General features: G+C 40.8%; 1 protein-coding gene across 1 annotated transcript in view; it reads right to left on the bottom strand.

The window, feature by feature from the left end:
- chsy1 (chondroitin sulfate synthase 1) overlaps positions 1 to 17,341 on the bottom strand; it is a 35,357-nt gene extending 18,016 nt beyond the window's left edge. The window contains exons 1-2 of the mRNA XM_007568219.2: positions 16,399 to 17,341; positions 11,067 to 11,562 (exon numbers count right to left, since the gene is read on the bottom strand). Of these exons, the coding sequence (XP_007568281.1) occupies positions 11,067 to 11,562; positions 16,399 to 16,709 (807 nt within the window). The 5' untranslated portion in view covers positions 16,710 to 17,341. The remainder of the gene's footprint in view (positions 1 to 11,066; positions 11,563 to 16,398) is intronic.
- Between the last annotated feature and the right edge of the window lie 430 nt (positions 17,342 to 17,771).

Here is a 17,771-nt window from a genome sequence, read left to right as displayed (position 1 = left end):
CACACACACACACACACATACATACATACAATATATTTGATATTGAGCATATCCAATATATTTTATAGCATACCACTCTGTGCCAATATGAAGAGTGAGCCTCCAGTTCCAACCTGGCCTTGCAGGCTAATTCCCCCTGAGCCAATCAGATTGGATCATGAGAAGGAGGAAGTGCTACAGTTGCCTCAATTTTATTGAGATGACATGTTTCCAACAGAGGTTGACTGTTGACTTTTTCCAGAGCACAGAATGTTTTTGAAGTGCAGCTTATGGTTGATGACTGCAAAGGAAGAGATCTCACATGGCAAACCATTTACTTGGTGTCTGCATTTTTGTGATTCCGTGATTACCAGCAAGTATAAAGTAAACCTTAGTGGCTGCTATGTCTCCTCTAGTCTCTGCTCAGCAACATGAGCCCAACACGACGGTGGAACCTGCTAAGGCTCTCTAACAAAGGCTGCTTTCTACAGCCCAAATCCACACTCAGCACCCTCTACCAGACACAAAGGATTCCTTCTTCATCCTGTTCATCCTGCGCATTCAGCTTCTCGCTCATATTTAAGAAGTGAGGACACACAGAGGCCAAGGAGTGTTTCTGGATATACAGGATAATTATGCTTCTGTCACTCAACTCTGTTATGGGCATTTATACAGAAAACCCAAAGACAGCTGTGAAGCCCCTTATAACTGTCTCTTAAAGATGAAAGCACTGAAAGAATAAAAAATTTAAGCCAAACTAATTGTAATATTTGCTGCAGTTTTTGTGGGACATCTGAATATTATACATTTAGTTTCAGAACAATATTCAGATGTAAATGATAAAAAAAAAACAATATTCTTTATAAATTGATCATATGAAAGGCTTTGGATGTTTTGCGTTTTTCTCGCAGCAGATTTTGTGTAGAAGGATGTCAGTAGGTGGCCATCAACAAAACTCTAAAATAAAATAAAAGCTTTGATTTTATTTAGTCATTTTTATTTGAGCAACTGTTTCAGAGTGAGCTCCACAAGAACCATGAGAAGGTCCTTGCTTTCCTTCTAAGCAGGGAGCTTCAGGTGTGGAAGAGGAAACAGAGGAGCCGTTTGTCAGGAGGCTGATCCAGAGAAAAACACGTTTCCCCGTTCTGCATTCTTTGGTGTGTTTATCACAGAAAAAAGCACAGAGCGGACAGCAACACATATTCAGATCATGAGACAAGATGATTCAAGATATTTAGGTGACAATAATAATATAAAATAAATAAGTATTTTAATTCAGATCATCTTCAAAGAGTTATTGTGGATGGTGATGCTGTGGGCGGGAAGGGTCTCTACTGGCAGTCAGTCTTGTAATGAAACTTCTGACTGAAGCTTCTTCCTGTATGACAGTCATGATGGTCATGACATGCTAACTTGTCAGTTTCTGGGCAGCAGAGACGATATCCCTGAGGACACACTGTTGGTGTCCTGGGTGACACCAAATGTCTCTCTGTGTTAGCAGAGCAACCAAGAGATTTAGAGTCCTATAAACCTCTGTCTGCCTTTATGGTTAAAAAGCCGGGCAGAGATGTTGGAGTAGAAGGTATGATGATCCTTGATCAACATGATGGATGGAAGAGTTGGTTGGAACTTCCTCTTCCTGCTCAAAAATCTACAAAAAGAAGAAACCAGAAGCAACACAACAGAGCCACACCAACATGCTGCCACCATAATGCACCAATCCAACTGGATTTTAAAGATGCTCAAAACAGTACAATCTTATACTTCAAGGTATTTTAGATTTAGAAATAGAAAACGTTGAAACACCCCTTTACTATAGCACCAAGAGAAAGCTCCAATGCAGATGAATGTTTTATTGTGTCCCAGTGGATAAAAATCATTAAAATCAATTTCTTACTAAGGCCAACATTTTCTTGTTACCAACTGCCCCAGTCTACTGTTTAATGCTTTTTAAGCCCAGTGGAGTGAATCACTTTTCCTACCAATTCATATTAATCAACTATCTATTTAAAACAACTCAAGAGCTACTTTCTATTTTCCTACAAAATTAAAGCCTGTGCATAAATTCAGGGACAAATTTTTAAACCACTCAGCTTCATGTTTGGGGCTCCTGACAGTTAAGTTTTTTTCTACTGACAGTCATGGTGACAGAGCAACTGGACAGGCTTTTGCAACACAGACTTCCTTTTACGTAGAGATAATACCTACACAGGGCGGTGCAGTTTCTTGATAAAAATGAAAACATTTGTGACTGACCAAGAAAATCATCTTCTGCGCCATTGAATATAACAATTAATACAATGGATTAAACAACACTTAACTCTAAACATTTACCACACCATGACTTCTCCTCTCTCTTGCTTCATGAGGCCTGCATCAGCGTTGCAGCCAGGTCACACAGTGTGCTGCACACATCACCATGACATGTGATGAAAACAAACTATGAGCAATGAGCATGTTCTCTGTGTGCCTTTACCTCCACTCCTTTCTTATATTACATTTATTCACAAATTAAATCTAATTTTAAATTTAATAAAAATGTCTGTTGCAGTGCATTACAAGTGAGCAAAGCTGTAATAAACAAACAATTCTCACCAACAGACTATTGTCCAGGGTAAAGAGCCATTCAAAAGCATGGGATCATTTGTGAACGTCACATAACTTTTTTTAGCAGATTGTTTCACCAAAGGCCTTTCATAAAGTAGCTCATGTTTTAACTGCATCTTGCTTGGATTACTGAACTCTGTGTGCTGGACTCAATAAATCCTCAGCTCAGAGGAATGAAAGCTGTTCAAAGTGCTGCTGAACACCTTCTGACAAGACTAATGAGCTGGACTGAGAAGCAGGTCTTTATATTGGGATTTCAAAACTTGACTACCAGGACAGAATGACAACGAGAAAAGATTTAAATGTGCGAAGATGTTATTCCATCTGCGTATGAATAATGTACGGTTCCTCACTCAGCTGCATCCATGTCTCTTAAGTGTAAGAGCTTCAGGCCCTTCAGCTGAAATGGATTCCATTTCATGGAAGATTGGAGCCATGTAGGTTTTATTTTAATCTACTTCTAAGAACCTCAATATGAAATTCTGTCCATGAAAAAATAAATGGCTTAGATTTTGTTTGCAGTTATTAAGCCCCACAAAGTGAAGAAACTAGTTATGTAATCTCTATTAGCCATGGACAGCTATGAGATTCTGATGGTATGAAAACTTTACACTTCGCTTTCTAGATGTAAACTACATTTACAACATGTGTGTAATGAAACGACCGTAACAACATTCTTTGCTTTTCATGCCATTAATAATACCACTGTGTTTAGTGTGGAAGCTCCAGGTGAGTGTGGTTGGACATCAGCCTCAGACCTCTTGAAGGTCAAGCGTCCACAGTAAATCAACCACCAACTCCTATTATGCACCAGAGTCACATCATACAAGTGAATCCACTGAGATCATTGGGTATGTGAGCTTTAAGAACATGAAGTTGTGGTTGTAGAACCAAACAGTCATGAAGCAGAGCTCTGTCTAGTTTCTTATACAGACTGGATGTCCTAATGTATTCAGAGCTTTAAAGGTAAAGTTTTTGAGTTGCAAAGTCAGCAAGTGACTGACTGCATCCAATTCTGCTGATCAACACATCTCAGATCATAAGGACACTGGATGATGATGATTTTTAGAACAGCGCTTTCTCTCATTGATTCTCTCTGGTTCTGGGTGCTGTGTAGCTAGAAGGTTTTTTGCTGTTACTTGTTTACTTTCGGCCAGTTGTTATGATATATAACCATGGCAACAAGGTATTATTTTTACGACCAGGGGCAGCTCAAATCATACCTGAACTATGACCCCAAATCCCAGGAGGTGGAATGGAGGCTTCGTGGATACAAAGAGAGATGAAGGAAGTTCAAAACATCTCTTCTATTTATCGTAACGATCAAGGATCATTTCCCAGACTCTCTCTGCTCTGCCTTCTAACCATACAATCAGACAGATTTACAGAGCAGCAGCAAAGCAAAAGACATGGATTAGCCGAGCCGCCAACAACAATATTATATCCAGGACATAATATTGTGGAACATCATCTCTGCTGCCAAGCTGAAGATCTGTTAACATGACAGTAATTAGACATGAGATCTTTCCTGCCTACATCATCATCATCCACAATGACTCTGAGCATATTTGGATGATGTGAGTTATGACATTTAATTTTCCTTTAGGAACAATAAAGTACACCTGAATTGGGTGGCTGTTAGGTGTACTAGATATTTCCCTTAAAGAGCAGCTGTAGACGTGGTAGGAAACAAATGCCTTCTTCTGATGACCAGAGGATTCCTCTAACATGAGAACATGTACTCTTACAAAAAAGTAGTTGGGTTAAGACGTTCAACTTCACTGAACCACTGAATTATGCGCTATGATATCAGAGTTTTAATCCACCAGAATGAACAAATTATTTAGCAGACATAAGAAGTGTTCAAATAAATCAATGACGGCTCCTCAGGGGTTCATCTATAAAGAGGAAACACATGGTGACAACCTGAATGGTCATTGTAAGACTCTTAGAAACTAATCTCCTTTAATTGGATAGTGAAGGCTTAGAATCAGTGCTGTGACTGATTGTGATGAGCATCATTATAGTGCACAGTGAATGGCACCGCCTGAGGACCTCACTACTTTTTGTATCCCACATACAAATCATGGAGAAACAGTCTGATACATTACTGAATAGAAACACATTGTACACCTTTAGTAAGAAGATTCAGTTCAGTTTACTCATATACAATATATACATCATCTTTAGGCATTTTATAAAAACAGCTCAATTCAATCCAGACCCACAATGCTGTGCAGTTCTGGATCGAAGTTCAGTGAAATGATCAACATTTCATTTTCTACTGACATTGATTTATCACAATAGAAATTATCTTTTTATTGTCCAGCCCTAGATGAGCACCGGCAGTTGAACATGTCTGGAGTTAGCACTGTCACAATAAGCATTAACTCAATAACTCACATGATAATATAAATAATTTTAATAATTTCCTTTATTTATTGTTGTTCTCTTTTTCTCTCTCTCTTTCTACCAAAACCAGATGACAAAAGTCTTCAGTCCGGAGCTTCGTTCTCATCTAGCCTTTTTTTTGCAGGACGATTGTTTCCAGAGATTCATTTTTCATTTTATTTGTTGTTTCTGTTTAATTTATTTTGGATATTTAAAATGTCTTCCAGTTCCAGTGTTAAATGTTTGTTAGGATTTAAAGTTTCTTGATCTTTGAGATTGTGTTCTTACATTATTATACTGTTACCATTATATTGATTGAAAATATTGTAATTTATCGCAATAACTTCTGGGATAATTTATTGCTCAGTAAAATTTGTCATCGTAACAGGCCTACTGGGAGTTAATGACATGGAAAACACACAGGCTCAGCATGACTGTGGAACCTCCACATGGTACACTCTGGGTCGTCCACATGTTTGTTTCCAGACTCAACATGCCGACTGGAGGCAGTGGGAATTTGACATGCAAGTCATCCTATTTCTGCTGCTGCCTCACGCAGACACCCCTGAGCAGAGCACAAACCCTGACTGCTGACGTCAGAGACAGGTTAGCAGGAGTAATCCTTTGGTCAGGCTGGTTTCTTAAGACTGGGCTCAGGTACCGTAATTCTTCATGTTAGACCCTGAAAGGTTATGGTTCATCAAATGTTCTCTTCATGTCTCCTTACACTACATAGCTGCTAACACATTTCCTACCACCATTACTAAATGTAGGCAAGCAGCCCCCAGGCAGAAAATCTGAGTCATTCCTCTGACCGTTTATTGCACATCACCTGAAAGCAACGGCACTTCCAGTCACTACTGTCCCCGTGGTTACCCTCCAGCAAATCAAATGGTGAAGTCAAAGCATTTTTAGCTGTAAATAGTTGTTGAGGAATCCAGAAACACTCTGCGTCGCCCCAGCCAGCTGAATTAAACAGCTGCTCTGAAGCAGTCTGTTTTGTGGCAGTTTCCACACAGGGCAGCACACAGCACACTGGTCCGTTTCTAACCAGCATTCAAAATCACACTTCTAATAAAATAGACCATTTAACAGAATTATTCACAAAGCAGTTTCTCAGTGGTGGACTGCGCAGAATCAGAGAAGCTAAAAGAGAATGCAAATGACCAGAGAGTGGCTGCCAGGCGCAGGAAAGCTTAGAGAGCTCTGAAAGGCCCGGCTACTCTGGCTGCTCCGGCTGCTCTGCACGCCACTGAGGAGACTTCAGGATTAGGACGTTGACTCAGCAATGCAGCCTTGTGATTCCCATTAACTGAGTTAGAACTGCAGATTGGAGCTGGCGCTCTTTCAGTGCTCCTTAAAATAAAAGGCTATTGTTAACCCTTCCACCCTCCACCCTTCTGGATATTAAACTGCAAAGAGTGCGGAGGCCACACGGTTAAAGCACTGTTAATGTCATGTGTGCCATGATCATTGAGAGCCAATAAAAATGATAGTTGGTAGAGAAACGTTTGACTCATTTATGACCTGCACCACTAATGGGGAAGCCAGCTGATTGCGATGGCCTACAGTTCTCCAGTGGACGATCACCGATACCCTCAACAAGGAGGATGACAACAAAGGTCACTGATAAAACAAGATGGTTCTGGTTATAGACTGGTGTATCCAAGGATTTTAAAAGAGAAGCTTTATTCAGTAAATCATGTCAAAGGATCCCAGACCAAGTCCAGATACACTCCAGTAGATGGACAAGCTTGTCAGCAAGTCCACATTTTGTAGGAAAAAACATTTCTTGTTATAAATCCTATTTATATCTAAAGGCGTTTTAACACCTGAAAGTTCAGTAAACTCAGTTCGATTTGGGTAAAAGTCATTTCCAGCTGCTGTGGTTCTTTTTCACATTGCACTGAGTCATAACAACCAAACCGTTTGAGCAACCTGTTCCCCCTTTCGCCTGTGGTGGCACTGCACCAAGAACCACTGAAAGAAACAGAATGAAAACCTCTGAAGAAGACACTGAACACAACTTCCTTCTTCACAAAACCAAATGGAATGACATCAGATTGTAGCGGTTGTAGAATTTCTCTTTTGTCTTTGGTAAAAGACCATAATCCACTTCTCCTGCTAGCATTAGACTCATATGTTTCTTTTTGGTTACATTTACCCATTATGCCCTGCAATGAAGTCCGCTTTCTGCTTTTAGAGTGGTGTCTGGTCTGATTTTATTCACACTGCATTTGAACCACGCCAGAGTTCACTTAAACCAAACCCAGACTGGAGTTTGTAGGTGAACCAGAGTTAGCTTTTATGGTCGAGATCAGAGTTTGATTCACATTCACTCCTCCCCAAACCGGACTTTCTAGGCAGAAGGACCGTTTGATTAAAGCGGACTATATGGGCTGGTGTGAGGGCATCCTAAATTAACAGAAGTAAAATTTTGACATATATAGCCCTGTGTCCTGGATCTGTTTAGCATACAAACGTTTTCAGTGATATCCCAAAGTATTGATGTGCATGTATCAGTTGCTGCTTATAGCCCTCATGTCTCTCCGCTGAATCATCCCAGACAGAGTCAGGAAGCATACCAACATTTCCTTTTCCAGTTCAAGCCAAGGAGGAGGAAAAAATGAGCATTCTGCACATTCTGTATCCAAGTGACCTGCTTGCTAGCAGAGACACAAGTTGTCTGTTCTTTATGCTGCAGAGCTATAATTCCCACTAATTCACCACTCTCGCCTCCACTTTCTGTTTATTTTTGAGCTGTGAGCAGAAACATTCATTGGCGAGCCATTTCACAGCCCTAAAGTGACAGGAGACGGGTTTTGGACGTGGTGGCCACAGGATGTCTGAAAATAGCAGAGTCTGACCACATACTGAGCTCTCTGAAAGGCCTCTACAACCTCCACTGCTGCTCAACCTTCAGGCTTTGGCCTTCCTGGAAAGTCTGGGGTGGATTCAGCGGCCATGGCAGCATGTTTTCCCAGCCGCAGCAAACTGAGCACAGCTGTTCTCCGACAATCACAGAAACTGTCACCAGTTGGGATTTTAGGGAAGCAAACACACACCGGCCTTCAACATTTTGGGTGGAAATGGTTCCTGCATCGCCTGCTGAAATCCCTAAAGTCATTTCCACACATGAACACTGGAGACGATAAGGAGGATGTCATGATCTGTTGTGGATGCTTCAGTCACTGATTCCCTGACAACAAGCTTCACAGCTGGAGATTTCCCGATAGAAATGAGCTCTCCCTGCAGGAATGTGGAGAGAGACGTCGGTCTAACCTTGATCCTCTCACACCGGTGGGAAGAAATGATGCTGAACTCTAAAACCTTCTATCTCAATAATTCAGACCTTTAATAACTCATATCCTGATATTTGATCATAGATGCCATCTAAATGATATGTTGCAGGCGGAGCAGAGTGAGGCTACAGTTCACATACAAAAAACGAGCATGGAACTTTAAGTCAATTAATTTGATTAATTGTGATTAATTGATTATTGAAATAATTGTCAACTTTATTAATTAATTTATTAATAGATTAATCGCCAACTACAGTGAGCTAACTCAAAAAAAGGTAATTTGCTGAAAGATCAACACATCGAGGCAATTAAGCCAAAACTGTACAAACATATTTACATCTTGCATTTAATATGAAAATAATCTTCAATGTCTGTAAATATATTCTGCCCAGAATTCAAATGGCAACTTAGCTTCATCTGGTTCAGATTCTGTAAAAAAAAAGTCTTATTGACCACCTATTGCTATTCCAATATTAACTGGTTAACATCAAGGTAGTTGATGTTAACTACCTTGATGTAGTTAACTTTCAGTTCAGCAGAAAGGCCTGAGCTTTTCATGTTGGTGGTAGAAGGATTGTTCAGCTGCAGATGCTTTGCTACAAATGATCAAGAGTTCATTAAAGAAATGCTGTTAGTGACTTCTAGGAAGTAAATGTTTATTTGCATTTTAAAATGTATTTCTAACACTCTATAAACGTGGCTAAATAAAAAATCTGCAGAAACTGCTCATTTTTCTTTAACCAATTAATCTTCAGAATAATTGTTTACTAAAATGATCGTTAGCTGCAGCCCTAGTAGTGTATGCTAAAAAAATTTTGAAATTAAACTGCATCTTCCCTTCATTATATTTGTAACAACAAATTTAAGAAAATCTAATTTAGACAAGTGTGTGAAAACCACAGAGATGAGAGGAGGATGTCACTGATAAGCAGCAGAGCGAGCAGACGGATGAGGAGCTCCTCTCTTCCTGCCAGAAAAGTCTCTCTCTACAGCTACACTTTTCATCATAGGCTTCGGTCAGAGCTCTCTTCAGATTCACTGCTACACTGACTGGTACTGGAACCTCCTGCCCACAGCATCACCATTCACGACTCTTTGAAGATACATGCATGACATGATTGTGACATTTAATTTCTCTTTTGGGGTAACTAGAGCTAACAATCTGACCTGCAGCCCACTCCTCTCATTCATGACAGTAATTACAAAGTGCCTGGGTACTTAAAAGAGGCACAGCACAAAATTTTAGTCAGGATTTCTAGACTCAGTTCATGAGAAAATTCATCATCAATATGAGAAATGAAAGCTGAGACTTCAGTCTCCCATGGAGACGGAGGCGAGGAGAGTCAGGGATGGTGTCAGCAGGATGAACCCAGAGATAAGAGCGTGTCGAGGCATCGCTCATCAGTGTGTGGGTGGATGACTTTATCCGCCGTGTCGGTGTTTATGCTAACTAGCCTGGTTGTGTTGTGGTAAAACTGTAGCTTAGCAGAGAAAAAAGTGGAGGATGTGAGCAGCGCTAAGCCCCACCTCCTGCCTCTGATTGGTTGTTTCTGAGCGACTGGTGTATTTCTGCAGACTGGAGTAGGAGAACTGGGAGGAGGCAGAGGAATTGGATTTTCTTTCACAAATGATTGTTCATTTGTGAACAATTTTCACAAATGATTTGTTTTATGACGAAATAGCAATTTTAACAAATATGTAAAAAAACACAAAAAGACATATGATGTGTGAACTTCCTCTCTGGATGCTCTGGTGATGTTCAGGAGGGAATCATGTTTCCACAACGATCTCTGACGTCAGGCAGATGACGTGTGGTGAGCCTCAACTGAGTACTTATGGCAGAGCTCCAAGACTCTGTGTTGTAATGTCAGCATTATCTCCATGGAAACAAAATGGTAAATACTGTTAACGATGTGAAAGCAGCGGGGGCTAAGCGGTGGTGCTGCAGCATGGCAGAAACTGAGTTTTTCCTGGAGAGCAGTCATCACTCACACGATGCAGCTCTGTTCCCCAGTCATTAGCTCATGTTTCGGGCCATTAATACTTTTTACAAACTAAACTACTTCACTGGAAATGAACAACTGTAAATATTAGTTTAGAAGATAAGAAGATAAGGATGGAGAGAGTGAACAGTGAGGGATAAGTAGTTGAGTTAAAAAGGTCCAACATCCGAGATACAAAACCTCCAGATCCTCCAGGACAGAATTACAGCCTTAGGAAGAAGCATTCACCCCTTTCACTTTTACTATCATCACTCCTAAATGTTTAAGATCAATCCAATTTTAATTTCAGACAAAGAGAAGCCAGGTTACATCTTAAAATGATGAATTCATTCAAGTAAAAAAGTTCCCCAAACCAACCCAGGTCTATGAGAAAGATGAACAATTATGTTAGTAATCCATTATTCTGATGATTACTTAGATACAATTTGGGCAAATTCAGCAGATTTTTCATTTTACCACTTACGTTTACTTCTGCAACATTAGAAATGCATTGAAAGATGTAAGTAAACAAATAATTGAATCCCATTTTTAACTAACAAAAGCAACATTTTATTGCCTGAAATTCAGTAAAGAATTACTTTCTTTGAACGCTTGATAAGCAAAGGATGAATTTGTACCAAAGGATAAATCTGCAGCTACACGATCCTAACATCATGTGAAAAGCTCAAACCTTTCATCACAGCGTAGGGCTGATCTGGACTAACAGATGAATCGTTCGAAAGCAAAAGGTGAGTAAAAAGCTCTAGAAAAAAACTCTACTGGATGGAGGTAAAAGTATTCCTACCTCATAGGACCAAACACACTGGACTTTGGCGAACCTCCTCACACACCGGCCCACCTCCACATCCTCGTGGGTGGTGTACATCTCCTGCAAGCATTCACGGATATGTGGCACCATCCTCCTCAAAACCTCACGGCTCATGATGACACCAGGACCTCCCATGCAGAAGTTCTCTCCAGGTTCCAGAGCCAGCTTTCCGAGCTCATCCCGGGCTCCCATCCCAGTCTGGCCCAGGAAGATGGCCTCACTGCTGTTGAGGCTCCGCAGAAAGCTCTCCAGCCGCTCGCTCTTGATGTACACATCGTCGTCGGCCCTCATGAACCACTCGTACTTGTCCAGGTAGTGGTCGTGCATGTACTTTAGCATCATGAAGGACTTCTTCTGAGGTGGGTAGGAATCATCCACATTCCTCAAAGCCACAATCGGGATGGGGATAGAGGTGTCAGAGCCCTCACTGGAGAAGAACTCCACCCTACCTGGGATGGTCTGGGCCCAAGTTCTGGAAACGAGACAAACACAGATACAAAGTGAGACAGAGCTCAGTGAGCAAGAGCTAACATTAAGATGTTTGGCTTCATATGGGGGTGACAGAGACTAAACAGCTGAAACTTGAAGTTTACATATCAAATGAAGGTTATATGTAAACTTCAATGGTTACGTATAACTTTCAAGTTCAGTTGCATAGCACATTTTAGCAACAAGGCAATTCAAAGTGTTTTGCATCATAAAAACATCATAGAGTCTTCATCATAACAGATCAGACCAGAACCAGAAGACCTGAAAGATCTGGAATGTTGATACAACAACAGATCTTTATTGTATTGTGGTGCTAAACCGTTAAGTGATTTATAAACCAACAGCAGTATTTTAAAATCTATTCTCTCAGTGAAGGACTGTAGAACTGGGTAATGTGCTCCATCTTTCTGGATTTAGTGATTTTTTTTATGTAGACGTATGAAGACATCGTTTCAGTAATCAATGTGACTAAAGATAAACACATCAATGAGTTTCTCTAGAGCTTGCTGGGACATTAGTCCTTTAATCTTGGAAATATTCTTCAGGTGATAGGAGGCTGATTTTGTAACAATATTTATGTGGCTCTGAATGTTCAGGTCAGATTTCAGGCCTGATCTCTAGTTTCACCTAGTTTCAACTGTGGAAACTAGTTTAACTCTAGATCGTCAAGTGCAGAGCTTGCTGATCCACTTTGCGATAACTCTGGATCGTCCCTCTGTATGTCCAAAGATAATAACTTCATGAAAAACACATCCTCCTTTTTTCTCACCATCTGAAATTCAATCACTCCAATCTCCTCCTATTTCAGGTCAGTTAGAATGACCTACACCATGGCTTTTAAAACTGTGGGCTAAAATTAGCAGGACGAGCCCCTGAAGACTGGAGCTGGAAACCCCTGTTCTAAAGTCTTGCCTCTTCAGGAGAGAAGGAGTTCACCTACAGGCTAATGCTATCCACATTCCACCAGCAGCATCAGTAGGTTCATTCAGTTCTCCTCTGGGTGTTGAGATGTGGTGACCAACTGGCCTCCTTTTTATCAAACTTTAATTAGCCTATTAATTCTTTATCAAGCAGCCAGGTGCTACAGGTATTCACATATCAGATAGACTTCAGAAGCTGGAATCAGGAACTGCTCTTGTTCCTGTGAGATAAACTGTAGCTCACACTCTTCACTTTCTACAACTCTGGTTTGTCCACAACAGTGGATCAGTCTAGTTCTGCTGACTCTGTAGCACAGAAAACTCAAATCCACCTGAATGGCAGAGATCAAACTCCCACCAGAAGGTGGCGCCAACAACACAAAGGAGAAAAAGAAAGAAGACTCATCCTCATACACATTTTACCAATGAGGGCTTCCATGGTCCACTGACCCCAGAAATGATAACCTCACAGCATTAAACATGCAAACTGAACAATGAGTAGGAATTCATCCATCCATCCATTTTCTTTACACCCTTGTCCCTTGGTGGGGTCGGGAGGGTTGCTGGTGCCCATCTCCAGCTAACGTTCCAGGCGAGAGGCAGGGTACACCCTGGGCAGGTCGCCAGTCTGTCGCAGGGCAACACAGAGGCAGACAGGACAAACAACCATGCGCACACACCTAAGGACAATATAGACAGACCAATTAACCTAACAGTCATATTTTTGGACTGTGGGAGGAAACCGGAGTACCTGGAGAAAACCCACACATGCACAGGAGAACATGCAAACTTCATGCAGAAAGACCAGGGCTGGGAATTGAACCCAGAACCTTCTTGCTGCAAGGCAACAGCTCTACCAACTGCGCCACTGTGCAGCCCAGTGGGAATTCAGTTCACTTCTAATAAACACACATAAACATATAAACGAGGTCATAACAGATGTGTTTCATTACACACACTACAAACCATTAGAAGTTCAAGTAAAAGCTGTATCTGTGGATCTGAGTAGGGCTGAAACTATTAACCTCAATGAGTCAGTTATTGAAATAATCATCAACTAATTTAGTATTAAGTAAATTGATTAATCATTAACTGGTGCACACAGACTCAATAAAGGGCTGTTTGCTAAAAGAACAGCACGCTCAGAGCAAACCAAAACTGTACAACATATATACTTTTTGTATTTAAGTTGAAAAATATGTTTCACCCAGAACAGAACACCTCAAGTTGCAGTTTCAGCTTCTCCTGGTTCATATTCTGCTAAAAAAAACAAACACACACACACTTTACTATCCAATTATTAATCTGTTAATCGAAAAAACACTCAACAGATCAGCCACACTATGCCGATGTTCAGTCCACTAGCAAGGCCTGATGTTGATGTTAGAAGGATGTTTTTAGCTGAAGATGCTTCCTTTGCTACAAATGATCAGGTGTTCACTAAAGGAATGCTGTTTCTGCTTTTTAGGAAATTAAAGCTTTACTTTATTTAAAAAATGATCTAAATTTGTCTATTTTCATCTTTTAATGTATTTATAACCATGTAAGTGGTTAAATGAAAAAGCTACAGAATGTGCCAATTTTTATCTGATTAACTGATTGATCACCAGATAAATCAACAGAATTATTTAATATAATTTAGTTACTGACCTGACCTCATTGTTGCTTTCTTGTCAACTTCCAGCCTTTCTATTAGTATCATCCCATTTTCAAGAAGAATTTCCAACTCAGATCTTAGAAATTCCAACATTTGAGTTTAAATGGAGCCCAGCATGTGAGCTGGTAGAGAGAGTTAGTGGATGTGTTCTGGGCCTTATTTTGTGCAAGAAGACATTGGAAAATCAGTTAAGGCCTTAAAGGGCCACTATTATGCAAAAATCACATTTTGCATTTTTCTGTACTTCCATTTTGGTATCTCCTGCTTCTAGAAACAGTCCAAGAGCAGGAAAAATAAAATAAAATAAACACCCCATTGATGGGAATAAGTAAATGTCCTGCTAGTGTTTGCAAAACAGCCGGTTTCAAAAACCTCTAAACCGTTATCACAATTTGTTACCTAGCAGGAGTCCTAACAAAACTACCAACAGAACAGGCAGGATTTACCAAAAGACTTGGACTGTTCAACACAAATCTGGAAATGATGGTGATCGAAGTACATAATTATGTGTTTTGTATTGTTGTTCGGCATGAACATTATTTGTCAGTTAGCATAAGCTAACATTGTTTTTCAGATGTTGAGAGAAGTGCTTGTCCTCTAACCTCGCAAAAATATATACATAAAAAAGATTGTAATTGCGGGAAAAAAGTTTTTTGTGCTGAATTATTGAGCTTTTGGGTCTGAGGCAATAATGTAAACGCTGCGTTGGGAGGGCGTGACCAGCAGCAGCTCACTTACATAATCGTGAGGTACAATCCACTGATCTATTCCAGTGGAAGCATAATAGTGGACCTTTAACCAAACATTATTAATAACCCTTGAATGATTTGAAATGTCCTCCAAGCCTGCAAATGGTGGGTCCATTTTATTATTACCCATCTTATTTAATCATCCCCTCCTCTGTTCAGCCATCTGTGCACCTTTGTTTCAAAAAGCTAAATATTTCATCTCGACAATAAAACTAGTTTTTAGCAAATAAAAAGCGCCACTTGCTTTTGAAGATGTCGCTTAGAACTCTGTGAGCTGAGATCATCCAGTCCTTCACATTCTTTTCTACAGTGATGCTCTGGAGTTTATCAGCTGCTTTATTCTAGTACAAACCAGTAAACACATGCTGCCAATCAGCCACTGACAACTGAGAGTTGAAATTGCACCAGAAACCATATGCAAATTATGCAATAGCAAAAATGCTGTTGAGTTCATGTTGCAATATGACATGAAGTCATCAGAAATGTAAGTTCCTTCTGCACATTGTGTCGAAACGCCTGTAGTTTAACATGTTACATAGAATCAGGAGTTTGAGTTAACAAATACAAAACAATCCCATTTAATTTACATTATGTAAAAAGGGGAATAAAAAATGATTAAGAAAACAGAGCATTGTGTTCCAGTAACAACTCATGAAATCAGCTGGAAGACTTCAGGATTAGTAGCTTCTTGGATGACCGATTAAACAACAGAAAGTGTTCCATATTAAGAGTAACAGTACGGAATTGATTAAAGCATAATTCAGAGTTCTTATTTAATTTGGCTAAAATCAAGATATACGAGTATCTATTTTGGACTACATATTTGAACGTCCAACTCCAGACAGGAGGAGTCAGTGTCTTAGCAGTCATGAACCTTGCTGTCAGATGGAGACTCTAGACCAGTTGAATGGTCTCAAACTGCTTTGCTGGAGCCCCAGAATACAACTTTTAGAAGTGTCTCTTGTCCAACACACTGGAATTAAATGGTGAAACTGCCTCACCAGCACGCAGTCAGGTGCTACAGAGCTCTGCTAATGAGCTGATATTGGAGCCAGGTGTGCTGAAGCAGACAGAGATCCAGACACCGACCCTGTGGGACTGGAGTGTGAGACCACTGCTCTACAAATTATGAATAATAATAATTATTTTCTTTATTTTGTAAGTGTTTAGATTCTGTTGAAAAATTGCTGGTTTAACAACTTTTGAGTTTGATTTCAATGCTTGGATTTATTCTTTTTTTATGACAAATGACCAAACTAAATAACTAAAGTACAGCAAATAAGATGGTGCTTCAAATGGTGTCTCCAACCAGAAGGGTGGTCCACTAAGTCTAATCGTTTGGGGTCCCTACAATCTAGGGTCGCTCCTGTTTGGAAAAAGTTGAAATATTCATGTAAGCTTAAGAATAAGGATGACCACCATCTGTGTCATCCTCATCCTCTGTTTAAGCCTGTCAGCCATCCATAGTGCTGGCTCATCAGCCCTCTCCGTACCTGTGTGCTGCCACGGCCCGGCTGTTCAGGTATTTCTGAGCCGTCATCACACCCACGAATAGAAAACTCTTGGAGCTGGAATCCGGCTTCACCGTCGTGGGGGAGCCGTCCGCCTGCGGTGCCCACAGGACTCCTCCGTGTTCGTTCCTGAGCCCCCCGTGGAGCCCGCAGGCGGCGGGGTTGGCTTTGCGCTTCTGCCCGGCTCTTTTCAGCTCGGTCGCCTTGGGTAAGATGAGCCTGGAAGCCAGCGTGAAGCCGACCACCAGTCCCAGCAGAACACTAAACCATGCTCTTCGGCTTCGACCTGCCATTCCCCCAAAACTTAACCAGCTCGTCGGAAAATGCTGTCTGGTTCTAAAACAGCGGTTCTCGAAGAAAAATGTCTAGGAAATAAAACCCAGGCAGTAAAAGACGGAAGCTAAAAGCGGCTCGGTGAGGTTCCAGTGGCTCACACACACAGTCTAGGAGCAGAAAAGCGCTTTTCTTCCAGATGCCCACGTAGCATCGCAGCAGACTCCTCGAAGCCGCTACCTGAAGCTCCGAGCCCCGCCGTTGCCCGCCCCGACCAGCCAGCAGTCCTCCACCGTCCACCGCAGGGGAATCACCGCCGTGCGACGAAGGTAGCGGCTTGCATTGCAGCGAGGATCCTGTCAGGTTTGTCCCCAGCACGGTAGCTGGAATGTCTGACAATCCAGATCGCTGATCTCGAAGGGTTTAACACTGGTTTGACCCAAGTGCGTTTCCGTAGAAATGTTCCGACGCAGCGTACCACGTTTTACCGGAAATCCTTTCTTAACCACCGGAGTTATGTGCAGTACATCTAATGTAGGGTTTTAACTGTGTCGATGATTATTAAAATGTGAGCAGAACCCCACAGGGTTGCTTAAATCTGTGGTTAATGTGCTGCTGCGGGTTCCAGCTGCGACTGTAAACTACCGCTTTAATATTTAGTGCCAACCCTTTTATCAAAATGTTTCTTAGGTTAAAACTGATATATCTATTTTTATTTTTACTTTGTCGTTTAAGTCGGGACATAAAACTAAAAAGAATAAGGAGTAGCACAGCTTATCTCGTGCGCCACCTAGCGGCTAAATTAATGTGAATCGCGCTTTGGTTTTGCATTGAGGGAACTGAAACAATCTTGTTTCGCATCTTCTCTATTTTTAGATAATAGTCCATGTCTCAATAACAGAGAATAAAAATAAAAATATTTCAGATGTTTTTCATTATTTAACTTTGTTTGAAAAGTTCTTAACTTCTACAGCTCTTTGTGGAAACTAACATTTGCATCAAATCCTGACTGTGACCCATTCCTGCTTCTGATTTTCCTTCTGCTTCTTAAAAACTCACCACAAGTTTTAAATGTGGTTAAA

This window comes from Poecilia formosa, unplaced genomic scaffold (genome assembly GCF_000485575.1).
Source record: "Poecilia formosa unplaced genomic scaffold, Poecilia_formosa-5.1.2 Scaffold219, whole genome shotgun sequence".
NCBI lineage: Eukaryota > Metazoa > Chordata > Actinopteri > Cyprinodontiformes > Poeciliidae > Poecilia > Poecilia formosa.
The sequence above is the reverse complement of the archived record's forward strand: the minus strand, read 5'-3'. Positions and strand labels throughout refer to the sequence as shown.